Source organism: Somniosus microcephalus, chromosome 12 (genome assembly GCF_052327205.1).
Source record: "Somniosus microcephalus isolate GS21.2 chromosome 12, FLI_Smic_1.0, whole genome shotgun sequence".
Lineage (NCBI taxonomy): Eukaryota > Metazoa > Chordata > Chondrichthyes > Squaliformes > Somniosidae > Somniosus > Somniosus microcephalus.
This window is the reverse complement of record NC_140998.1, coordinates 121,777,277-121,804,453: the sequence shown is the minus strand read 5'-3', so window position 1 is coordinate 121,804,453 and position 27,177 is coordinate 121,777,277. Positions and strand designations below refer to the sequence as shown.

The following is a 27,177-nucleotide window of genomic DNA, read 5'->3' as shown; positions in this document are numbered from 1 at the left end:
TGCCTTGCATCCTCCTCACAACTTACATTCCCTTCTAGCTTTGTATCATCAGCAAACTTGGATATATTACATTTGGTCCCCTCATCCAAATCATTGATATAGATTGTGAATAGCTGAGGCCCAAGCACTGATCTTTGCAGTACCCTACTAGTTACAGCCTGCCAACCCGAAAATGACCCATTTATTGTTTTCTGTCCGTTAACCAATCCTCAATCCATGCTAGTATATTACCCTCAATCCCAGGAGCCCTAATTTTGTTTAATAGCCTCTCATGTGGCACCTTATCGAATGCCTTCTGAAAATCCAAATACACCACATCCACTGGCTCCCCCTTATCTATTCTGCTAGTTACAACCTCAAAAAACTCTAATAGAATTGTCAAACATGATTTCCCTTTCATAAATCCATGTGGGAATGTAGCCGGGCAAGTGGTGGAAGTGTCAGTAGGAGAGCATTTTGGTGACAGTGACCATAATTCGGTGAGATTTAAGGTGGTCATGGAAAAAGACAAAGACGGCCCGGAAATAAGGGTTCTAAATTGGGGAAAGGCCAATTTTAATATAAGGCAGGATCTGGCCAAAGTGGACTGGGAGCAGCTACTTATAGGAAAATCCACATCAAAGCAGTGGGAGACTTTCAGAAGGGAAATAGAGAGAGTACAACGCCAACATGTTCCTGTAAAGGTCAAGGGTGGGACCAACAAGCAAAGGGAACCTTGGATGACAAGGGATATACAAAAATGCATTAGGAAAAAAAGGGGGGCTTTTGGCAGTTACAAAAGACTAAAGACGGAGGAAGCCCTAGAGGAGTATAAAAAGTGCTGGGGCATACTTAAAAAAGAAATTAGGAGGGCGAGGAGGGGCCATGAAATAACACCGGCGAGCAAAATAAAGGAAAATCCTAAGATGTTTTATAAGTATATTAAGGGCAAGAGGATAACCAGGGAAAGGGTAGGGCCCATTAGGGACCAAATGGGCCGAAATGGCCTCTATCTGCACTGTGGGGTTTCTGTGATTCTGTGATTCTGAAAGTGGCAATCTGTGTGTAGAGCCAGATGATGTAGGCGGGGTTTTAAATGAATTTTTTGCATCTGTGTTCACTATGGAGAAAGACGATGTAGACATAGAAATCGGGCAAGGGGACTGTGACATACTTGGACATATTAGCATCGAGAGGGAGGAGGTACTAGCGGTTTTAGCAGGCCAAAAAGTGGATAAATCCCCAGGCCCAGACGAGATGTATCCCAGGCTGTTGTGTGAGGCAAAGGAGGAGATTGCAGGGGCTCTGACACAAATTTTCAGAACCTCTCTGGCCACAGGGGATGTACCAGAGGACTGGAGAACAGCTAACGTAGTACCATTATTCAAGAAGGGTAGCAGGGATAAACCAGGGAATTACAGGCCAGTGAGCCTAACATCTGTGGTAGGGAAATTATTGGAAAAAATTCTGAGGGACAAAATTAGTCTCCACTTGGAGAGGCAAGGATTAATCGGGGATAGTCAGCATGGCTTTGTCAAGGGTAAATCATGTCTGACCAATCTGATTGAATTTTTCGAGGGGGTGACTAGGTGTGTGGATGAGGGAAATGCTGTGGATGTGGTTTACATGGATTTCAGTAAAGCTTTTGACAAAGTCCCGCATAGGAGACTGGTCAAGAAGGTAAGAGCCCATGGGATCCAGGGTGCCTTGGCGCGTTGGATCCTAAATTGGCTGAGTGGCAGGAGGCAGAGGGTGATGGTCGAAGGTTGCTTTTGTGACTGGAAGCCTGTGTCCAGTGGAGTACCTCAGGGATCGGTGCTGGGACCCTTGCTGTTTGTGATCTACATAAATGATTTGGAGGAGAATGTAAAAGGTACGATCAGTAAGTTTGCAGATGACACGAAAATTGGTGGGGTGGTAAATTGCGAGGAGGAAAGCCTCAGGATACAGGACGATATAAACGGGTTGGTCAGATGGGCGGAAAAGTGGCAAATGGAATTTAACCCTGAAAAGTGCGAGGTGATGCATTTTGGACGGACAAATAAGGCAAGGGAATACACAATGAGTGGTAGGACCCTAGGAAGTACAGAGGGTCAGAGGGACCTTGGTGTACATGTACATAGATCCCTGAAGGCAGCGGAACAGGTAGATAAGGTGGTTAAAAAGGCATATGGGATACTTGCCTTCATTAGCCGAGGCATAGAATATAAGAGCAGGGAGGTTATGATAGAGCTGTACAAAACGCTGGTGAGGCCACAGCTGGAGTACTGTGTGCAGTTCTGGTCGCCTCACTATAGGAAGGATGTGATTGCTTTGGAGGGGGTGCAGAGAAGATTCACCAGGATGTTACCTGGGATGGAGCGCCTCAGCTATGAAGAAAGACTAAACAGGCTGGGGTTGTTTTCCTTGGAGCAAAGAAGGCTGAGGGGGGACCTGATTGAGGTGTACAAAATGATGAGGGGCATAGATAGGGTGGATAAAGAGGAACTTTTCCCCTTAGTAGGGGGGTCAATAACAAGGGGGCATAGATTCAAGGTAAGGGGCAGGAGGTTTGGAGGGGATTTGAGGAGGAACTTTTTCACCCAGAGGGTGGTTGGAATCTGGAACTCACTGCCTGAAAGGGTGGTAGAGGCAGGAACCCTCAAAACATTCAAGAGGCATTTGGATGAGCACTTGAAATGCCATTGCATACAAGGCTATGGACCAAATGCTGGAAAATGGGATTAGACTGGACAGGGATTGATGGTCGGCGCAGACACGATGGGCCGAAGGGCCTCGTTCTGTGCTGTATAACTCTATGACTCTATGCCCCCAGGTATGTGATCTAGGTATGTAAAAAAAATCTATTCACAAACTATTAATTGACTCCTTAGATTAATTAATTTGAAGCTTCAAATTATCATGTATTAATTTCACATGATTGTTTTAATTTTAATTTTGCAGTTTTCCATTTTCTTTGAGAGTTTACACTACCATATACTGTCACGTGCTAATTCAAGAATAACAAAACGGACAATGATTAGATTTTTCTATGATAAAACACAAAATTAAATCAACATTAACATTCTCCCTTAGATTATTTTCAGCCAAATTCTGCATATAGCATGTGGTGTTTTTGCAAAAGTATATATAATTAAAAACTAATTTACCAGGGACTAATCACATTAGCCAGGAAAAAAAATTCAAAGCTGTTTTTTAACATCTGAGAGCAATGAAAACTACTACAGTGCTTAGATACATCTCATGCACTCTTAAAGAATTCTTCCTCCATCTGCTGTATATACTGGAAACGCGTAATTGTAGGACTTTACCTAGTAGTTCATAAAGCAAATTCAAGATATCTTTCCATGCTGTTCCAGCTTCTTCACCAGCAAATTCTGCAAAATGTGCCGCACTGTGGTAGACATTCAACCGGTCAATGCAATTCAGAACCAATCTCAGCATTGCCTGACATAATCGAGAGATTGCAGAAAAAGTCAAGAAATAAGACAAGTGAATGTGTGTGCAGTATCCTTGCTTTGTACACTGTATTTCTAATGTCAGAATAATATTTCATCACAACAAGAAATGACTGGGACAATTATATTATTTATGATAGTTACATTACTTATGGACTAGAAAAATAGCCGTCAGCTACAGCAATAAGGATACTTTAATTCTTCTCAAGCAGCTGACAAGCCACTTTATCAATGTCAAATATTTAATTCATGCAAATGTTGGTTAATGGTATAATGACAATTGGGAAAAGAACCATTTACCAATCAGGTTCTGCAGTTACTGGTAACCTCGGTATTTCGGAATGTGACATCAGTTGTTTGGAGGGGGAGTATTTTCTCAGATGTGCTAAGGATGCAACAAGTGTGGCAATTTGATACTGAAAGAGTGAATTTCATGTCAGCTGCTCAGAGGACTTAACAGGAGCTCCAGAAGAAGGTGCTTGACTTAAAGATGAAAACAAAGCTGAGACATGAATGGCAGTGTAAGATGGGGTGGGGTTGCTAGAGCAAAAATTTGTCATATTGTAGCGGTACCACCGAGTGTCCCTTACTTACCGGACATAATTCTCTTTAACGCGATGACGCGGGCGAACGCAATGACGCGGGTAAACGCGATGACGCGGGTAAACGCAATGACGCGGACCAATGCGATGACGTCACATCGCGCATCACGTGACTCACCCAAACGCGGGCAAATGCGATGACATCACGCCGCACATCACGTGACCGTCCCAAGCGCGGGCAAATGCAATGACGTCATCGCGCAAGTCATGTGACTACCCAAGCGCGGGAAGAACGCGATGACGTCATCACGCAATCCACGGGACTGCCTACTCAGTCCTCGTGGCGTCGCCGTCTGGTGAAGACCTATTTTATGGCTCTCCTGTACCTAGCTCTGCAACCAGTTAGAATTCCTCTGTTCCTGCATTAAAAACCTTTTTGATTGTTCTCCTGGAGTCGAACTTGATTATTAAGTAGGCATTCATCCAATACCTATATCGGTGACCACGAATACCTACACTATTAACTTTATTGCTCTAGTGTTTTCTGTCTTGAGAATCCTGTGGTGAAATTGTAATCAAAAACAAAGTGCCCAAACTGTTATGTAAATATGTTTTACAGTTTAAAACAAGGTTATAACCATAAGTAATCCTTTTGATCTCATTTTTTGTGAATTAGCATTGAGAATAATATCTTAACCCAATATGCTGTTCTCTCGTGCTTTAGCTTGAAAGGAACAAAGCACTTTTCAGCTTTCTTTTTATATGCTTGATAAATGTTGTTAGAGAGTGTTAGTATCAAGCACTCCCACGTCAGGTCCTGCATAGCCAGATGCAGAATAAAACTCTTCTGCTCTCCCCAGCAATGTGCATTAGGTCACTCCACTGCACAAATATGAATTTTTCCTCTTTTGACACCAGCCATCTTTATCTCCTCTCTGAGTGAGATTGCCAGTCAGTCACATTAAGAGTTGTTTGTGCTTTGAGCCTATCCTGCTGAGAATTGCAGGGCAGGTGGGGGGCAGGGCAGGGTACTAAGACTCAATTTACATAAGACCCTTACAACTAACAGAGCTATCAGAGAGAGGAGACTTTCATCCCATCAGCATGTTAATTCACCATAACATACAGGCCCATATTTTGCGGCCTCTATGGGTGCGTATGAGGTGTGTATGCGCCCTTCTTGACAGATTGTAGCCATCCCTGGGAGAAGGGCATCTGCGGGCGGAGAGTTGGGCTATTTGGCCCGTAAGGCCTGCTTTTGCCAGCGTAAGAGTTTAAATGAATATAAAAAATAAAAAAAAATTCAGTCATTTAAACATTAAAACACCTGTAAAATTATGTAAGGTTATTTTTAACCCTTTTAAAACATTTAAATTTATTTTTCAAAAAATTCAATTTTTGTTTTAAATATTTAATTAAATGGCATTTTAATTAATTTTAAATATGTAATTTTTACAATTTATTTCATGTGTACATGTATTTTTGGGGGTATTTCCATTCATGCTTATGGGGATTCCGTACATAAGCACTGTTCCTTTGCCACTGACTGCAAAATCCGGGTCAATATTTTTAGATATGTCCTTATTAACAGGAAGGAATGATGGCTCAACTCACAGCATTATCAATGTGTTGTATGACTTGGAGTGCGTCACATCCATGATGAGTACCCACTTAGACATGTCATCAAGCAAGGTGATAAGTGATTAAATTAAGCATCTTGCCACAGATAGTATGGGGATATTGGAGGGTAAGTCAGCCTGGGCCAGTCTTGCATATCTTCTAGCAGATATTGGCAAAGGCCCAGAGAGTAATTTGCCTCCATGGGAACAGTATATTGTGCAGGGAGCTCAAAAACAGGGGCAAGGAAAGAAGAGTACAAGTGACTAAGGAAAAGGAGAACTGCCATTACTGATTATAATATATTTCAAATTTGAAAAACTTTAATTGATATCTCTCCATACAATTTGTGTTAGATATGTATTCAAGTGACTTTCTGATTAACTGTCAAAACGTTCAAAGTGGGCGCACCAAAGAAAACAATTCTGAAATCCTCACCCAAAGTGTGCTAGGTATACGATGTAATATGAAATGTGCTCTACCTGATATGTCACAGGGCACCAAAATTAATTGTAAATATCAAAGTTTCAAAAAAATTCTGCTTTGACAAACACGTTGCCTAAAAAGGAGAAATAAGAATGTATTCATTAACAAATACAATCTTGGTATTAACTCCTACCTCTTCTTTAAATAGGTTCTGTCTGTTTCGGAGAGAGCGTAGTTTGTACTGCTTATCTTCATGTTTTAAATTTTCCTCTGGTGGATGGAAGTAAATGATAAGGTCCTGCAAGGCTGCCACAACTTCCTTGATGGGTAATTTGACTGGTGCGCTTTTACTGAGACAATCAAGACCCCTGCAGAAATGTGTCTATAAGTATTTCTTAAGAGACTTAAGCATAGTTCACACAATAGCTGAAATGAAATAACTTTTTTTTAACAATAGTATTTTGCAAAGAGAAAAATAAAAAAGAATGTCACTGTGCCACGGTGGGAGTTAGGAAAGGTGACCAAAAGTTTGGGCAAAATTATGGTTTTCAAGGTGCTTTTTAAAGGTTGAGAGAGAATATGATTGGCAGAACTGTTTAAGGGGGAGATTCAAAGAGTGGGAAGAGTGAAGGCTGTGCCACCAAAGGTGGGAGAACACAGAAGGCCAGAGTTAGAAGACAAAGATTGTGGAAGGGGTTATAAGGTTGGAAGAGATTGAAAAAGTAGGATGGGAGTGAGGCCATAGAGAGATTTGAAGATAAAGATGAGGAATATAAACTCAATGCCTTTTGAGACAGAAAGAACAGAGGTGATGAGTATACAGTACACTTTGGGATATATTAGAGTTGGAGTTTGTGGGAGGAGGAGGCCAGACTAGCAAAGAGGAATGTGTCAAAATTGGATTTAGAAATGACAAAAACATTGATAAGGGTTTCAGCGGCAGCGTGGGTGAGTTAGTTAAGTAGGTGGGAGATGCTGTGGAAATGGAACGAGTAATCTCGATAGGATGTGCTTTGGGTCAGAGAAGAAGCCAAGGTTTTGCATGATTTGATTGAGCCTCAATGATTGGCTGGGGAAGGGGAATGGAAACAGTTTAAAGGGAGTGGAGTTTATGGCAGGGTAAACAACAGTGGCTTTTGTCTTCCTGACGTTGAATTGGAGTAAACATTCATTCATCGATGACTTAATGTCAGTCAGCCTGAGCGCATAGAGAATGTCGAGGGGGTTAAGGGAGTGTTGTAGAGGTAGAGACCTGGGTGTCATCAGTAAACATATGGAAGCTGATCCCATATCTGCAAATTATGTCACTAAGGGGCAGCATGTAAGTCAGGAATAATATGGGACCAATTTACTTGCAAGAAATCCAAATCTCCATTACAAGAAAAAGTCTAGGGGAAAAAATCTGCTTCAGTTGCCAAATATTTGCATTTAGTATCCACTTAAGCTGTTGGTTAGCATCTCCTTCTAACATACAGTAATAATGTAAAACACAAGCTGGGAACAATAATTAGAATAGGAGGCACTGAGTTTACATTACCATGCTAAGTTTGCGATCAAGGGACAGAAATAGAACTTGTGATTTTGTGATGTAGGATTTTGAAAGGCTGGAGAATATTTGGTGACGCATTTCTGTCCTGCAGAATATTTTCAGTAAAGCACCAAGGAATGATTTTCTATCAAGTACCTGATAAACTGATTAAACAAGTTTGTTGTTTTGCGTATAATACGAGATGCCCGAGATTCTTCGTTCTGACAACGTTGCAAAATTATGCCATCATCCATATGTCCTTCTTGATGCAATATGGCCTGGAAGCATGAAACTGTGTTCTAAATGAATATTTTCTCCAACATTTTTGCACATGCACAAATGAAAACATGCAACAAAAACAAAATTATTTTAAACATGAAAATTCACTTGCTCTCACATTTTGGACTTGCCCATTTTTGTAAAGGACAATTTCCTTTCCTCCTTTCCTCAAGGTGCTGATTCATGTAAAGGAACAATTCCATGGGTGCTGGCAGCTCTCTGGTACCTCACCCAAGCCCATTCTAATCCTAGACAGAGTAGGGCAGGTTTTCAACTTGCCGTCCGGGCATAAAACTGACATTGTGGATTGGCCACTCATTATAGAAACAGCCCGACTTTCATTTCCATTCATTTCAATGGAAACTGTGCTGGGGCTGTATTAGAAGATGCCCCATGTTTGTCCAGGTATCTGAAGCTCAGTTCAAAAATGATCCTGGTGGTTGCATGGGTCTCATATTTGTGGCATGTGGCTGTCTGAGATGACAGGAACTAGAGCTATAGAGGGGAGACTGTAGGAGGAGGGGGAACATTCTCCTCCAACATCTCCGAGAAATCCTTGAACACTTCTTTCTTTGTAATACAATCCCAATCATTTCCATGATCCTGTTTTTGTGGTGACAGAGAACCTGCATGTCGATGGAATGGAATCCCTTGCAGCTCATGAGGGGCCTGGGAGTGTTTGCGGGGGTCTTGTGGGCCACACATTTACCATCAATGATGCCATGGATTTTGGTGAGAAAAAAAATTGCAGTCCTCTCAGTCTGCTACTGAATGCCTATGGGAAAATGAAGTTGTTTACCCTGATGAATACTTCATCAGTCACCTGCCTGATATGTCTGTGAAATCCAGATTTACTGATGTTGCTGATGTCTTCTGTGGAATGCTTGGAATGAACCACACACGTAAAAATTCAGGCCTGTGATAACTTTGACAAATCACTGGCAGTGCCATCCCCTGTTAGATGTCAGCCGGAGGTCAGATTCTTCGAGACAATACATCTCTGTCACTGACACACTCCAGGACTTCATCATATAATCTAGATTGATACAGTGCTGAGGGAAGGATGCATTGATGGAGGTGCCAACATTCAGATGAGACTTTAAACGCAGGTTCAGGTGGCCATGAAAGTTCCCATATCACTATTCAAACAAGTGGAGTTCATTTGGTGTCTGGGCCAATATTCATCTCTCAACTAATGCTGTCATTAATGTTCATTCATTGCTGGGTGCAAATTGGTTGCCACATTTGCCTACTCAACAATAGGCACTGCACTTCAAAAGTAATTAATTGAGTGCAGTGTGCTTTGGGATATCTTGTGGGCATGATGAGGTGCTATATAAATGTGAGTTCATTCTTTATTTAGTGAAGTGGAGCCTGAAAAAACAATTTTCCTATAACATTTCAATAAAGGTGTGCCTCTGTCTGCAGACATGGCTTTATGGGTTAAAGCATTCTGCCTCTGATTCAATCTAACCTGCCTCATATCCCTTCCTTCAGCCCTCTTTTCTCCTCCAAATTACACAAAAAATAGCAAACCCCATTTTCAAAACTATGATAGCAGTAACTAAAAATCTGGCAGCCAAAATTCTTGGCCAAAAATTTAAAAAAGTAAACAGACAAAAAATAGCAGTGAAAATAATACCTAGTGCACAGCTGCAGAAAAATGTCACTTTGAGTTTCTCCTCAATGCGCAGTTGGCCCACTTTTAAATGCAGACTTCCCATTAAGCCCGAATCTGACTGTTCCCATTGCCCTGGGCAAGCTCAGCACACAGCATAATCCCAATGAGAATCATAAAGATTTGCACATGCAGTAATATACTTCCTATTACAGCAGATTTAAATATTAAAACATAGCTTAGACTTGCCTTAAAATCTGCCTGAGAAGTTCATGCGCCATATAGAATAGGCAGAGGGAGAGTTAGATCCATCTCTGCCCCATCTTGCAACCTCAATGGCTGTTTACCTCCAGCACCATCAGCAATGGCAACCAGAAAATTTATCCTTGAGTCACAATTATTGCTTTCACATGTTGTTTACAATACATTAGACTGTTCCAAATTTCTTATTAATTACATTAACAGTCATACAGGCAGTGTACATACCTGTCGTTTCAAAGGTCCTAGACGTGCTGATTTACCATCTGGAGCCCGGTATGTCAGCCAGAGTCCACTAGCTACATGCTGAAGAATGCAAATTGAATCACCATACTTGATTTCAGGAACTCCCATGCCTTCTGTGTCGCGCTTTAGATGCGAATCCAGTTTATCCTTTGAGATTTAAACAACAATAAATAAAGTTTCATGCCACAATATCGTTTAATGTGTTTGACATGGTATTAAATAAAATACATAAAACAAATAAATCTAGTGTGTCACATGACTATGCAACTCAGACCACAGGTTTGAACGTTATGAAAACCTGTATGGTAATATACACCAAACTTTGCCATGCCTATATTACCTTTATTTTCCCTGCTCTGCTTGTTATTGCTAGCTTGAAGTTTATCTGAAAATTACGTGGGATACAGAAACTTTTGCAAGGAGAGTCAGCTGTATTTTCACACTGTCAAGTCACATACCTCTGCATATAGGGCAGTAAGAATATAGGGGCGATTGTAACCCTACCCACCTGGCAGAAACCGGATGGGTGGGCAGTTAAATTCATCCTGGTTACTTAGAACTGCCAGAAAGCCATCTGGATCCTGCGGTCTACAATTTTTACTCAGGCATCTGGACGGACAGCTAAGCTGCCCACCAATAGCCGGCCATGGTCCTCACTGGTATATGCGGATGATGACCCGATGACGTCACGGGGGCTCAGCTGCGATTTAAATTCCAGCCTGAGCGGGAAGCTGGCTGTGGATTTCCTGCCAGGCTGAAGCAGGTCTGGAGGGGATCAAGACGTGAAGAAGCCCTGAACAGCTCCTCCGGGCCCCACATGGAAAGTTTAGAGCTCCCCAACCCAGATTCCTCCCCCCTTTGCAAAACCCACCCATTCTTCCCTGCATCTATCTGCATGCTGGTGGGCAGACATGGGCCACCCAATTTTCACAAGGTCGGCAGCCGCTTTCTGCCCACTTCCTGCACGTTCCAGGCGGGACGTAGACAGGCGGCATTTTACCAAGGCCCAGGAATTAAAATACCCCGGGTCTGATTTCTGTAGGAGTGGGCGAGTTTCCAACTCACCTCGACACCCACTGCCCAAAACTCACCTGGAGTTAAAAATCGAGGAGTGACAATAATGAAAAAAAAGAGAACAAAACGAATAACATATTTTCTAGGTGTACTTCACTCCTCAACACTTATATTCTGCATTACATCACAGCAGGAATAGCTTACTTATTATTATACCTTTGATGTTCGAAAACAGAATGATGTTGCTTTGATGTCTGATTTGCTTTGATCCAGCAGCACTAGACCTTGATCTTGAACTAAGCCTAGGTACAGACCCGTTGTGAGGTGTCGTAGGCGGAAAGACTGGCCCCACTTAATGTGACTGCCACTCCAACTGAATAAGAGAGAAAAAAAACCATGCAGAAATGTTGTCACCTACTGTGGTTAAATAAAATGACATGCGTTTATTTTATTTCAAAAGACTTTTCATTTATTAATGTGCCTTGACAGATCTTGCTATTTTATTAAATGATGAGATACTAGGAGCTGTGGAGGAGCAAAGGGATTTGGCTGTCCAGGTACACAAATTACTAGATGCTAGTGCACAGGCATCAAAAGTAATCAAAAAGGCTAATGGAATGTTGGCCTTGATCTCAAGGGGGTTGGAATACAAAAGTGAGGAAGTGATGCTTCAGTTATACAGAGCCTCGGTCAGTTTTGGGCATAAATCTCAGGAAGGATATATTCGCCTTGGAATGGGTACAGTGCAAATTCACCTGAATAACACCAGGCTTAAAGGGTTAAGTTACGAGGGCAGGTTGCATAATCTTGATTTGTATTCTTTTGAGTTTAGCAGATAATCTAACTGAGGTCTTTAAAATGATAAAAGGATTCGATAGGGTAGGTACAGAGAACGTATTTCCTCTGCTGGTGGAATCCAGAACAACAGGGCATAATCTTAAAATTAGAGCTAGGCCATCAGAAATCACTTTTTCATGCAAAAGGTAGGGGAAATCTGAAACTCTCTACCCCAAAAGGCTGGGGATGCTGGTTCAATTGAAATTTTGAAGACACAGATTGATAGATTTTTGTTAGCTAAGGGCATCAACAGATATGGAGCACAGGCGGGTAAAAGGAGTTGAGATACAGATCAGCCATGATCTGATTGAATGGCAGAACAGACTCGAGAGGCTGAATGGCTTACTCTTGATCCTATCCCCCTATATTTCCATGTTCTCCCATATTGCTCCCTTCATCTGGTACTGATATGTGAAAGTAAGACATCTATTCTAAATACTGAAGTTCTCCTTGCTGTAGTCTCAACAATACTCCACTCCATAATGCTCATATGGCCTCAAAACATCTACATTACCTGGCAAAAGGATGTTGCTCTGTCAGTGTTCATGATCAACATTTGACACACTATGAACAAAATTAATTTCAAGTACTGCTGTGCAAAAGATCTCTAGCTGCTTAAGAAGTTACATAATGAGCCTCTCAGGCAGCATCGCAGAGTGACATTCAAACCCAACATCCCAGTGCTAAACACAAAATGGCTATATCTTTTACAGTCCTCAAAAGCAAAGTCTTTATTTTACCTTATCCGAAGAGGCTCCACACGCCATAATGACCTGGCATAGATACCTGCTTCCCCACTTTCATAGTTAACTGTTCTGCAAACAGATTACAAATGAGCACAGTGTTTAAATATCCAAATGATTGTCATTTTCTAACTTATAACATTTAAATAGGTAAAAAAAATGTTTGTCATAGGTACAGATCAATTTTTATCAAAATTAAATGGTAATTTTCTTCTATTTTTGTACATCTGGTTAACTGATGATAATGAGCTCTTGAAAGTCCTTTCAATGTATGACTAACTCAATTCAGTGGTAGGACACGGATTTATGTTCAAGTTCCCCACATGATGCAGCTTTGATCTTAACTGAATCACTAAGGGAGACACACATTGGGGGGAATTTTAACCCTGCCCGCCCAGTGGAAACCGAGCGGTAAAGCAGTTAAAATCCACCAGGTGATGAACCGATGCCTGCCGTTGCCGATTTTTATCAACACTCTGGGAGAGGCGGCTAAGCCACCCCCCAGAGCTGGGTGGTCCTTCTTTAAATATGCAGATTGAGGTCCGATGGCATCATCGGGCCCCAATTGCAAATTTAATTTCTTCATCTCACTTTTAACTCCAGCCTGAGTGGGGAAGCTGCTGCAGCTTTCCTGCTAGATGAAGGCCTGTGAGAAGAGGATTGGAAGCAAGCAGAAGAGATCATACAAGGTACGAGCAGGAAAGTTTAGGCCTCCCCTGCCCTGGACTCCACCCCCCGGCACCCCCCACCACTTCCCTATTGTGAGATGCACGGGAACCCCTGTCCCCACACTTCCCAGAGTGATCAAAGGCTGCCAGCAGCCTGCGCCGTGGCTTCATTCTGCCCCAGATGGTTGAGAAATTAACTGACTCCCGCAGTTTAACCCACTGGGAGTTCAAATCAACCTCACTGAGTGGAAGCTAGAATTTACAATGAGCTGCTTTATATAGTGCTGCATTGCTTGATTTATTTTTAACTCAATATTCCATTGATTACTACAAAGATTAAATAGACTTCATGGGTACATTAAGCTTCACATATTTCACACGAGTTCAGTGCCAGTTCATCAATAAACATAGTAATGTGTTGATATGACATCAAATTGCATAACCTAGTTTAAATTACGATATTTTTAAGCTGACAAAGAAATAATCTATATATCTTGAAAAGTGAAACAACTAAAATTACATGTCATTATTTATTCTATTAGCACAATAGTCATGTAAAACTGGATTTGGTGCATATTAAGAAACTTTTCAAGTTAAAATAGTTTGGTCAACAGACAGAAAACAAAGAGCAGGGATAAACGGGTCTTTTTCAGGATGGCAGGCTGTGACTCGTGGGGTACCGCAAGGATCGGTGCTTGGGCCGCAGCTATTCACAATCTGTATCAATGATTTGGATGAGGGGACTAAATGTAACATTTCCAAATTTGCAGATGATACAAAGCTAGGTGACAGTGTCAGTTGTGAAGAGGATGCGAAGAGACTTCAATGGGATCTTGACAGGCTCAGTGAGTGGGCGAGAATATGGCAGATGGACTATAATGTGGATAAATGTGAAGTTATCCACTCTGGGGAAAAAACAGAAAGGCAGAGTATTTCCTAAATGGTGAAAGATTGGGGAATGCAGATGCTCAAAGAGACCTGGGTGTCCTTGTACATGAGTCACTGAAAGTGAATGTGCAGGTGCAGCAAGCCATTAGGAAGGCAAATGGTATGCTGGCCTTCATTACTCCTGTACTCAAATCCTCTTGTAAAGAAGCCTTACTCCAATTATATAGGGCCTTGGTGAGACCACACCTGGAGTACTGTGTACAATTTTGGTCTTCTTACCTAAGGAAGGATATACTTGCCATAGAGGGAGTGCAACGAAGGTTCACGAGATTGATTCCTGGAATGGCGGGACTGTCGTATGAGAAGAGATTGAGTAAACTAGGCCTGTATTCGCTTGAATTCAGAAGAATGAGAGGGGATCTCATTGAAGCATAAAAAATTATTACAGGGCTCAATAGGGTGGATGCTGGGAGAATGTTTCCCTTGGCTGGGGAGTATAGAACCAGGGGCCACAACCTTAGGATAAAGGGTAGGCCACTCAGGACTGAGATGAGAATAAATTTCTTCACACAGAGGGTGGTGAATCTTTGGAATTCTCTACCCCAGAGGGCTGTGGAGGCTCAGTCATTGGGTATATTCAAAACAGAAGTCAATAGATTTCTGACTAGTAAAGGCATCAAGGGATATGGCGATAGGACCGATGAATGGAGTTGAGGCAGAAGATCAGCCATGAGCTCATTGAATGGCGGAGCAGGCTCGATGGGCCAAATGGCTTACTCCTGCTCCTATTTCTTATGCTTTTATGTTTTCTCCCGAACACCTACAGTAATATACAGTTAATCAATTGACAGTCTACTGCAGGCCATTATTGTTGAATCAGATTTACCACATAATGGTAGGGTGTACATCTGTGCTTATGATTCTCCAGACGGAACTCTCAATTTCAGGTGGCCGCTATCCAGCAGAAATAGAGGAAAATATTAGCATGCAAGGGGCCTTGGGTCAAACACTTCCTGGCAGCCAGCTCAGAGCAGGACCCCTGGCAGGTGCCTCGCGACTTCAGTGGAAAGGACAATCGGACACGGTGTACAGTGAGCAGCTGGTCTGTTATCAATCACCCGATTTACACCCTCGCCGAATGTTAAAATTACCCCCACAGCTTCCGCATGAACAGGGTGGGTTCAACCTTTGCTGCAGTCAGTTCTTGGATATTGTGTTTGGGGGGGAAATTCTGTATTACTATCTTAAAAAAATAACTTGTTAGGTGGCATACTTTTCTGACAGAGCTTTATCCAAAATGCCTGCATCATTTATTGTGGTAGACACAAGAGTGTACTGAAGGCATTTATTTCATAGATTTATTTTAATAATATTTATTAATACAGTATTATAAGTAGTAGTTTTGGGGGAGAAATTCGGTATCGCCCCGTTTGGGGCGCAATTATCGGCCGGGCGCAAAGTTTAGCACCTGGCGCTAATTATCACCTCCGACTGCAAGCTTGGCTTCTATCGCCCCTGGAGGTGATTGGAGCGCTAAATCAGGCGCTGCACATCTCTCTTAAGGCGCTAACGCTGAGGAGCGAGGCGCTACCTCAGAGCGCTGGCGAAGCTCAGGTGATGTCAGTTAGCGATGGAACACAGACACACTGGCGCCGGCCAGTTCTTAAAGGGGAGGGTCGATCTTGCTCTCCATCCACAACCTGCTCATTGCAGCCTTGAATCTCGGCCTGGAGAGACCTGTACATCAAATCTGCTGGAAAGAACAATGGAGAGGCCCAGGGAAAGAGTGCTGAGTGCAGCCCCCATAGTCTCTTCTAAATCGATGCAAGGAAGGTCAAATCAAAATGAACCTGCAAAGTGCTGCTCAGTACCCAAAACTCCTTCACACAGCATTGAATCTCTCCAGAAGTCTCGCTCTCTCTCTCAGAATGCGTGGTGCAAAAATGTCGCCGACAAAAAAAGGCAGAAAGCGGCTGCCTTTAAATAGTGCTCCCCCAGTCCCTTCCCGACTGCAAAACATTCCCCTCTACTTGTCGCTGCTAGCTCAATATCTGGTCCGGGGCGCTACCGGGGCGTTGCACACTCGACCGACATCACGATCTGCGGGCGCAGGAGATCATGGCGGTTGTGTTTAGCGGCACCGCAAAATGTCTGATCAATTTCGCAAGCGGCGCAAACTTCGTCGCGCCCGGGCGCTAGTTGCTTTGCGCCCCGTTAAACGGGAGCCACTAATCAACCGAACTTTTCCCTCTAGGTTTTGAAAATTCCACAACAGTTGGTTTAATATAGCAAGTAGTGGAAATGATATTTAGTAGTGAAAAGAAAGCGAGAAGATTTTTTTCGGGCATCATCATCAAACAAACAAATGGTAACAGAATCATGGTACATTCAAAACACATGGTGCTTTACCTTTTATACAAACTACAATGTGGCCATAATTTACTGAATCTAGGCCCAATAAAGGCCTCAATTGCTGTTTTGTGAGTCACCAGTAGAAAAATGTTATTAGCATCTTAAGCATACTGTAAATAAATTCCACTCATGATGACCTACACTTCATGGGTATGCACATTAATTATGCTGTAATCTCCTAGAATACCATTACATTGACACACAGTAAATCACCATTAGTAAATTAAAATGTTTATATAACTGTGGCTTCACATTCTACAGACAGAGTGTCCACAACAGGATAGCTGATAGATCTAGATGCAAAAGGGATTAAAAGTCTATGGCCTAGAAATTGGCCTGAGGCGCCCAAGCGGCGCAAAGTTCGCCTGGGCGCTGGAATTTGCGCCGCGATCGCCGCACATTCAGTTGAAGTGCCCCTAGAGGGAGATGGGGCGCGGCTCGAGGCGCTCCGCGTCCCTCTTCGGGCGCTGAAAGTGAATTTTGCAGCGCTACGTGCCGCAGCGCCACACGCTGCGGCATGGCACGCTGCGGTACTGCAGGCCTTCCTCCCACTGTTAAGGGGGAGGGGCCTGCAGCAGCGCGAGCCCCGATCGCGAGTGCCAGCAAGAGAGCCTGGCACCAAGGAGAAGTGCCGGGCTCTCGGGAAACAGCTGGCAATGCCGCGGGGGGGGGGGGGGAGACCAGGAGGCCGGGAACGGAGGTGCTGGCAGGCGGCCGCCAAAAAGCGGCCGCCCCGCACCTCCACCTTAACTTGCGCCTCTGCCGGTGCAGCAAGGCCCCGTGAACCGGGCGTGGGTAGCGAACAGCGCTACAGCGGTGTTCGCTACCAAATGTCACGATCGGGGCGTGAATGAGGCGCTGCGCACACCAATGACGTCATCGGTGGCGGCGCAGCGCAAAAGGCTAACGCCACCATTAGCGCCCCTGCTGAATATCGCGGGAGGCGCAGCCAGTGGTGCTACAGCCACTGACTGCCTCTTTAGGCACTAACAGGTGGCGCTACTCACCCAATTTCTCCCCCTATGTCTTATGATTACACAGATTAATGATGTAGTTACGGTAAAGAGGATGGTCTTAAAGGTGAGAGGTGTCAGCTGTGGCTCAGTGGTAGCACTCTTGCCTCTGAGACAGAAGGCTAAGGGTTCAAGTACCATGCCAGAGACTTGAGCACAAAATCTAGACTCACAAACCAGTGCGGTACTGAGGGAGGTCAAGGCTGAGGCCCCGTCTGCCCTCTCAGTTGGACGGAAGAGGTCCCATGGCACTATTTCAAAGAACAACAGAGCAGTTCTCCCCAGTGTCCTGGCCAATATGTATCCCTCAAACAACATCACTAAAACACAGATTATTGGTCTCCATCACATTACTGTTTGAGAGACTTTGCTGTGTGCAAATTGGCTGCTGTGTTTCCTACATTACAACAGTGACTACACTTCAAAAGTATTTCATTGGCTGTAAAGCACTTTGGGATGTCCTGAGGTCAGGACAGTGCTATGTAAATGCAAGTCTTTCTTTTTTTAAATCTACAATTGCATTAAAAAATATAACACAAACATATAGGGGGAAAAATTCAGTTGCTTTGCGCCTCCCATTAGCGCCCTAACCGTTAGTGCCCCACGGCGCTGCGCCTTCGGCGATGATGTCATCACCGTGCGCAGCACTTCGGCCTTGATCTTCGGTAGCGCCCCCTAACTTACCGCCGGACGCTATGTCCAACGGGGTCAGGGTGGTCTACCTGCGGCCGGGGCGGCGCTAATTAGCGCCCCAGCAAAGTTAGTGCCCCAAAGGGGGCATGACTCAATTTTTCCCCCATAGGATCATAAAACTTAAAGCATAGAATGAGATCACTGTGCCTGTGCTAGTTCTTCAACTGGAGTTATCAACTCTAATCCCAGTTTGCTAAAATTAGAACTAGAAGCTCTGTTCTGATGTTTAAAATTAATTTAAAACAATTGCACTTCAGAATTGTTTCCAACAATAATAAAATTAATTAACATTTTCATAGACATGCACATTATCTCCACAATAGTTGTTTTCCTTCAGATGAATTGGAATGAATATGAACACAAAGTGATTAAAATAATATGAACAGAACAGGTGTGAACAAACACATGTTTAACATACGGTTGAACTAGTTGTAATGAAACTTACACATACTGCCCGTCATCTTTCTGGTCTGTAAAAGGGATGGTCAAACACTCATCGTGACCATGAAAAAGCCGCAGAACATGTCCACCAATCAGAAACCCTTTAGGAGAACAAGATGGAATGCGAGTTAACAAAAGTAACAAATTCCTATCTTGTGTAGACCTATAGATTTTATTTGCTGTCATCTTAAGCCCTTGGTTACTCCTTGACAGTAATGTGAATATCGCACAACTAATTTGAAATGATGACATGGGAAACTAGCACATGAATGCTCAATGCAAAATACACAATTTTTAGTTTTTGAAATAATTCTATTGTAGGTATTCGGGTTCACCAATGTAGGTGTTGGATGAATTCCTACCAAATAATCGAGTTCGACTCCAGGAGAACAATCAAAGAGTTCTTTAATGCAGGAACAGATGAATTCAAGCAGCTTGCCGAGATTGGTACAGGAGGGCTATGCAGTAGGTCTTATCCAGACGGAGACGCCACGAGGGCTGAGTAGGCAGTCCCGTGGATTGCGTGATGATGTCATCGCGTTCTTCCCGCGCTTGGGTAGTCACATGACTTGCGTAATGACGTCATCGCGTTTGCCCGCGCTTGGGACGGTCACGTGATGTGCGATGTGACATCATCGCGTTAACCCGCGTCATCGCGTTCACCCGCACTCCCAAAGGAGGAAAGTCCCGCACCGGCTACATCATTACGTTAAAGGGAATTATGTACGGTAAGTAAGGGACACTCGGTGGTACCGCTACACTATAAAGAAATTGTATTCAAACATGAAACAAACTAGTGAAGCTCTCACCTTCTGCAATGCCACTGCCTGAACTTATGGGATGTACATTCCATAGTGTCTGTATGAAGGAGGCGTCCACTTGTATGTTGCCATTGGAAATAGAAAGGTGCTGCCAATAGAACACAGCTATAATCAACTGAGCAGTCACCAAAACAAAAAAGACATACAGAAATGTGGCATCTCACATTGCATCATGTGTAACGCATCTGCAAAAAAGTAGTCACAAGTTGACATGGTTGTATTTTTTTTTTAACATTAAACTAAATGTTATAAAGACCAAAAATCAGAAGTTGCACTTCTTAATAACCAATCAGATTCTACAAAGCTTGTCTCGTTACATCACATCGTTAAAAAAAGGAGAGATTATTTTATAGTTAGAGATAAAACAAATTTATATTAAGCAACTTTTAATAAAAGAAAAGCAAAATACTGCGGATTCTGGAAATCTGAAATAAAAACAAAAAATGCTGGAAACACTCAACAGGTCAGGCAGCGTCTGTGGAGAAAGAAACTGTTTCTCTCTCCACATACTCTGCCTGACCTGCTGAGTGTCTCCAGCAGTTTCTGTTCTTATTTTAATAGAAGAATTGTTTATGGTGCAATAAATCGATTTAATGGAAGTGAAGTTAAATTCCATCGTAAATTCATAACAGATTGAAGTCTACTTACCAGATATCGCTCTGATGAAACACTGACCAGAATAAGGTCATCACCGATCCGTACTTTTTCTCCTTCCGATCTTTGTTTGGAAGCAGGGTAAATGGTCCACCAACATGCTTCACCTAAACATTGAGTCAGAAGTGAAATGTTCTGTTAGATTTGGAGGCTTATCTTTTTTTTAAACTAAACGCCAAAGAACATTACACTAATGCAACAGAAAAGCCCAGTTTGTAGCAACAGGTGCCTAGAGAGAGGATTCAATTTAACGGGTGGTAGAGGATCGGCCTCCACTTGAGATATTCAATAGAGAAATATCTTAGGTAGCTTTTTTTTTTACATATAATCCTTAAAAGTCGATGTTCAACATTTATGACACTTTTTGGCTCTTCGGGAAGGGAAATCCAAAGCACTTTTATCATGACAAATGTAAGCTACAATCAGCATATTCCTTTACCTGTTGAATCGTCTTGCAGCCCAACATCAAAAGCTAGTTTGTCTGTTAAAGATCTTGATGTAGTCAAACAAGTCAAATACTAGGAAGAAACAATTTAAAATATTTTTTAAAATTAATGTGTGCTTAAAATACCATTAAAAGCTCAATTAGCTCTCAAAATAGAAACTGAAGAGTTTGATTTATGAAGCTGGATGTTGATGTTTTTACTGATAAAAGAAAGTAAACAAATGATTCTTTTTTTTACTTTACTTGGATACATACGACATTTCAGCCTAACAGAAAAGTATAACATGATGGGAATAATCTGGTGTAACATTCTCAGCAGTACTGTTCATTCTAGTGTGAATTATTTCACACTCCAGTTGTCATAATCCAGCAGAACATATGGATGCTGGTGAAATATTAACAGTCTTTTTCCAAATGGTGAGGACACAGGAACAGGAGTTGGCTATTCAACCCCTCAAGCCTGTTCCGCTGTTTAATTAGAACATGGCTGATCGTTAACTTAACTCCATTTACACTCATTATTTACATATCTCATAATACCCTTGTCTAACAAAAATCGATCTATTTCAGTTTTGAAATTTTCAATTGACCTAGCTTTTTGGGAGAGTTTTCAATATTTTCACTACCCTTTGCGTAATGAGATGCTTCCTGACGTCACCCTTAAACGGTCTAGCTCAACTCTAAGGTTGTGTCTTCTTTTTCTGGACTGTCCCATCAGAGGAAATAGTTTTAGAATTAGAAACAGCAATACTGGATGAAGAGACTGTGAGCACTGTGATATACAAAGCAGTTTCTAATGTATCTAGATACAGGAACTACCCATGATACTAGTGAATGTGTTTAGGCAGCTGTTCTTACCAGGTCTTTGCAAATCTAATTTAAAAAAACACCAAAATACTGTGCGTGCTGGAAATCTGAAATAAAAACAGAAAATGCTGGAAATACTCAGCAGGTCAGGCAGCATCTGTGGAGAGAGAAACAGAGTTAAAGGCCGGAATTTTCTCAAGGGAGGCTGGTTGAGGGCGGGGGGCCTTCGAGGTGGGCAGGAAACTTGGGATGCCGGGTTTCCTGCAGACTCTGCTGACTTTAACAGCAGGGCCTGATTTGAATGCGAGGCCTTGGATTCCCGCCCGCGGCCAGCCAGATTGAGAGGCTGGCTGCAGGCGGGTAGGCCTCAGAAGCGAGGGGCCAGTCCAGGGGAGGGATTGCGGGAGGGGGGTTGGCAACCGGCCGGTGGCCAGGGTCAGGGACCAGGGACTTGGGGGGGGGGGGTGGGGGGGGTCGGCCGGGGATCAATTGGTGGGGAACAGCCAGGGAGGAGAGAGGATCGGGGCGAGCCACCAGAGGTTCGTGGCCGGCCTCATCATCATCATTATCATCATTTTTGGGGGGGAGAGGGGGTGGGGAGGCCTGGGGAGTGATCGGAGGCCGCTGTGGAGTGGGTATGGTTGGGACCCTGGATCCAGGAGCTAGGTATAAAGCCACTAACCTCTTGGATGCAGCAGTCCCCGCCTCTGTTTAAAAACCGCGTTTCACGAATTGTGTGAAACCCGTCCACAGGCAGTTAAACACAAAATGGGCGGGAGAACAAAAAAGAGGCTTCCAGCCTCATTACGATATTTAAATTGAGGTAGCGCCCCTGGGAGTGGGTTGGTCACCCGCACCCTCCACCTCCCCATCCCGCCTCTGGCAAAACCAGAATTGGGCGAGTTGGAGGTAAAAATCAGGTCAGGAATCCACTTTTAACACTAACTGCCCCCATGCTCCAAACACACCTGCTTTTTTTAGGGGAAAATTCCAGCCAAAGTTTCAGGTCAGAAGTTCTGATGAAGGGTCATCGACCTGAATCGTTAACTCTGTTTCTCTCTCCACATAGGCTGCCTGACCTGCTGAGTTTTTCGAGCATTTTCTGTTGTTACTTTGCAAATCTAATGTGTGCTATTATATTCCAAATCTGAATCCCTTGATTGTGTACGTATATGTATCTTTAGAAAGTTGCACAAACTTTTTCAAATAGGCAACAGTAATATACACAGAGTGAAATCTATCATTTTCATCACTGTAGTCCTTGCCAGCCTCCTCTGGCTCCCATCCCCAGTGCATTGATTTTAAAATCCTTGATCTTGTTTAACAAGGTCTCACTTCATCCTATCTCTGTAACCTCCTCCAGCCCGATGTCTCAGCTCACACCCTACTTACTTCAGGGTCTGGACTTGTGTGTATTATGTCCGTGTGTAATTGAGACACGGACTGCAGGAGTTGGTTATAACAGGTCTTTACTGAGTGGAGACAAACTGGAACTACTATGCAAAAGTTACTACACAGGCTTATATACAGGGGTGGTCACTACTGGTACTGCAGTATACAGGGGCTGCAGAATATAGTTCCTTCTGCAAAGTACATACACTACAATTCCTCCCCTTTTAGCTAAACAGTACATAACATTCGATTAATAATTAAATAACATATTTACAATTACAGTTGCTAGATACATTAGCTGAAGTTAAGCAATTATAAGTCCAGTCTTTGAGGAGGCTTCCCGATTCTGTCTGGATAACGCCTCTTTGGGGTATCAGGTTCTTCTGGCAAAGTTGATTCAGGATCAACATCGTTGTTTGGTTCATCTGCTTCCAATATCACCGATTCTGAGGTAGATGCAATTGGTACTTGGGTTTCATCACCAGGTGTATCGGATCGTGGTGTGGAATTGACGTTTTCCAGTGACTCTAGAATCTGGTCAGCATGGCGTCTTACAATGCTCTCTCCAACGTCCACGGTATACATTAGAGGTCCTTGCCGTGTACAGATCGTTCCTGGCTGCCATTTCTCTGTGCGGTAGTCCCGGGCCAAAATTGGTTGACCTATCTTAAAACTCCTGGTCGGCCTTTCATTCATATTCTGAAACTGCCTGTTCTCCACATCTCTTCTGACGTTTGGCTTAACCAAATCCAAGCGGCATCGTAGTGTTCGATTGAAGAACATCATGGCTGGAGTTTGGTTGGTAACCGCATGTGTCGCATTCCGGTAGGCAAACAAGAAGTTATCCACCTTGTGTTGTAGGGGTATGTCTTCATTACACATTGCCTTGATAGCCTTCTTGAATGTTTGAACGAACCTCTCAGCCAATCCATTGGTGGCTGGATGATATGGGGCGGATGTGTAATGCTTAACACCATTGTTCTTTAAGAACCTCCGGAACTCTTCAGGCACAAACTGTGGTCCATTGTCGGAGCAAATCTGTTCAGGCAGCCCATTTCTGGCGAATATGGTTCGTAAGACTGTGATAGTTTTTTCTGTGGTGGTTGAGGACATTTTTATTACCTCTGGCCACTTTGAATGTGCATCCACCGCAATTAAAAACATCGAGTCCATAAATGGACCAGCAAAATCAATGTGCACCCTTTGCCATGGAGATGAGGGCCACTCCCATGGATGTAGAGGGGCTTGTGGTGGGGCGTTTTGGACCTTCTGGCATCCTGCACAGCTCTTGGTCATCTCTTCGATTTCTCTATCGATTCCCGGCCACCACACAAACGCTCTGGCTAAGTTCTTCATTTTTACCCCTCCCAGATGACCCTCATGAAGCTCATTGAGCACTCTATCCTTCAATTTGGGTGGAATTACTACTCTGGATCCACACATCAAGGTTCCTCTGCACACTGACAGCTATTCTCTTCTCGGTGAGAATGCTGGCAACAGTGGTTCGCCATGTGCTGGCCATCCCTTCACCGTTAAATCATAGACCCAGGAGTGTGTCGGGTCATTTCGTGTTTCCTTTTCTATGTTTGCATTCGTCACAGGGAGACATTCGACTATGGTCGAGTGGAATATCTCCACTGGATCCACTGCAGGTGCTTCTTCCACCGTCGGCAACGGTAGGCGCGACAATCCATCAGCATTCCCATGCTGTTTAGTTCCTTTGTACTCGATGTCATATTGGTGTGCCCCTAGGAAAAGGGACCACCTCTGTAGCCGTGGTGCTGTCATTATCGGGACGCCCTTCTGAGGGTTGAAAATGGAGACAAGAGGTTGATGATCAGTTAGTAGAGTAAATTTCTGACCGTGCAGGTAGTGATTGAACTTCTTCACCCCCCACACCAGGCTGAGGGCCTGTCAATCTGGGCGTAGTTACGCTCGGCTGAAGTTAACGAGCGTGACGCAAAAGCTATCGGCCTCTCAGAACCATCAAGGAATTTATGTGACAGTACCGCCCCAATGCCGTAGGGAGACGCATCACACGCCAGTCTTATCGGTTGTGATGGGTTGTAGTGAGCCAATACTTCTCTTGAAGTGATTGGGTATTTACTCTTCTGAAAGGCCCGCTTACATTCATCGCTCCATTTCCATGCTACTCCACTTTGTAGTAGGGCGTTCAGTGGGTGCAGAATTGTGGACAAATTCGGCAAAAACTTATGGTAGTAATTCACCAATCCGAGGAATGACCTCAGTTGCGACACGTTTTCAGGCGCTGGAGCCTTAACTACCGCTTCAATTTTGTCAGGGGACTTATGTAACCCCTCTTCATCAATCACGTGGCCACAATACGATATCTGTTTCTTAAAAAACTCGCACTTGGGGCGATTGGCTCATAGCCCATGTTCTCTTAGTCTAGTGAGCACCTGCTCTAGGTTGGCAAGGTGTTCACTGTCATCTTCACCTGTCACGAGGATGTCGTCCAAGTAACACTGAGTCCCCGGAATCCCTTGCAGGACTTGTTCCATCGCTCTTTGCCATATCGCCGGAGCTGATGCTACTCCGAATACCAATCGATTATACTGGTAAAGACCTTTGTGAGTGTTTATCGTGAGATACTTCCTAGAGGATTCTTCAACCTCCATCTGCAAATATGCTTGTGCTAGGTCAATTTTTGTAAAACGCTTCCCTCCAGATAGTGAGGTGAAAATATCTTCTATCCTCGGGAGAGGATATTGTACTGTGTGAAGGACTGGGTTCACCGTCACCTTGAAGTCCCCACAGATGCGAACCTTCCTTGGCTCCTCAGACTTATTGTTTAACGTTTTCTTCATGACAGGAACGATGGGTGTCGCCCACTCGCTCCAGTCTACCTTAGATAACACGCCTGCATTCTCCAGCTCTGCCTCGACGGCTGGGCGAATTGCATATGGTACCGGTCTTGCTTTGAAAAACTTGGGAATTGCATTCTCTTCTATTTTTATCGAGGCGGTTACGCCTTTAAGAGTTCCCAGTTCTTGTTGAAATACCTCTTTGGCGTTAGCTAAGATTGTTGACAATCGTCCAGGAGTGACGTCGTCTTCCTTTTTACCAGCCACTGTCAGTGCCTGAATGGAGTGCCAGTCTAAACTTATCTTTCTGATCCATTCACGTCCCAATAACGGCGGTCCACCATCTTGCAGTATGTACAGATACAATTTCTGTATTTCCTTGCCGTTGTATTCGACAGGCACCCTTATTTTCCCTCTGGGGTATACTTTTTGCCCCGTATACGTCTTCAAGACAACGGATGTCTCTTTCAAGGGTATGTGCGAGAATAGCCGCTCGTAGTCTCGTCGATTCATGACGGTCAGGGCTGATCCTGTATCCAATTCCATTTTGACTTGGGACCCTGCTATCGTGAGGGTGACCGAAATGGTTCGGTGATCTTCATTTGCGATTACGTTGTGAAGTTTGAGACAGCTTAGTCTCTTGTTCCCGGATTCACTATCGCTCATCTGTTCTTCGGAACTACTGTCCGTCATCTTTTGTACTTTCCTGTACTGTTCCTTAGTAGCCTTTTTGTTGTCGTTAGTCTTCTTCCCAGACCTGCAAACTCGTGCAATGTGTCCCATCTTTCCGCATTGCCTGCATATTTTGTCCTTGGACCAGCAGTCCTTTTGGTCATGGGTTGTTCTGCCACAGCGATAACATTTTTCAAATCCCCGTGTCATTTCGTGGGTGCCGTATTCCTGTGGCTTTTGCTGTATTTTCGCAGCTCCCCTTGCTGCTGCCTTGTACGATACTGCCATGCTGAAAGCCTTATCTAGCGTCAGCTCTTTCTCTGAGAGTAACCTCTTCTGGGTTCCTTCACTCAGGAGTCCACAGACAAATTTGTCCCGTAGGGTATCTGCCAGTCCTGCTCCGAACTGGCAGTGCTTTGATAGCTTGCGTAGTTCCGTAAGGTAATCAGCATTGCTCTCATCTTTATGCTGATTTCTCCTGTGGAATTTAAATCTTTCTGCTATCAGCAGCGGTGTAGGATTTAAGTGTTCCTGTAGGATATCAACAATTTCATTAAAACTCTTCGCCATCGGTTTGGCTGGAGGAATCAGGTTCCGCAATAGGCCGTACGTTCTTGCGCCCATTAAGTTTAGTAGTACCGATGCCTTTTTCTCATCGGCTACTTCGTTTGCCTCGCAATATACTTTGACTCTTTCCACATACGTGGTCCAGTCTTCTATTGCATTATCGAAGGCAGTGATATTGCCAGTCTTCGGCATCTTGGAAATCTAAGATGGCGCCTCCTGCGCTTTGCCTTCTTCCCCGATTTAACAAAATGGCGCCTCCCGCGCTTTCCGTCTTCCCCGCTGCTGCTAGTGCTGTTGCTGGCGTTTTATGCCTTGATGGCGACACCCTATGGTC

General features: G+C 43.7%; 1 protein-coding gene across 8 annotated transcripts in view; it reads right to left on the bottom strand.

The window, feature by feature from the left end:
- Positions 1-27,177, bottom strand: part of LOC147109494 (ryanodine receptor 3-like) — a 506,629-nt gene that overhangs the window by 360,599 nt on the left and 118,853 nt on the right. For all 8 annotated transcript variants that reach the window (XM_086003490.1, XM_086003491.1, XM_086003492.1 and 5 more), the window contains 10 exons: positions 20,575-20,653; positions 20,130-20,242; positions 19,470-19,569; positions 18,665-18,761; positions 12,543-12,617; positions 11,182-11,338; positions 9,934-10,098; positions 7,707-7,828; positions 6,216-6,390; positions 3,291-3,426 (listed from right to left, as the gene is read on the bottom strand). In XM_086003490.1, the coding sequence (XP_085859616.1) occupies positions 3,291-3,426; positions 6,216-6,390; positions 7,707-7,828; positions 9,934-10,098; positions 11,182-11,338; positions 12,543-12,617; positions 18,665-18,761; positions 19,470-19,569; positions 20,130-20,242; positions 20,575-20,653 (1,219 nt within the window). The remainder of the gene's footprint in view (positions 1-3,290; positions 3,427-6,215; positions 6,391-7,706; positions 7,829-9,933; positions 10,099-11,181; positions 11,339-12,542; positions 12,618-18,664; positions 18,762-19,469; positions 19,570-20,129; positions 20,243-20,574; positions 20,654-27,177) is intronic.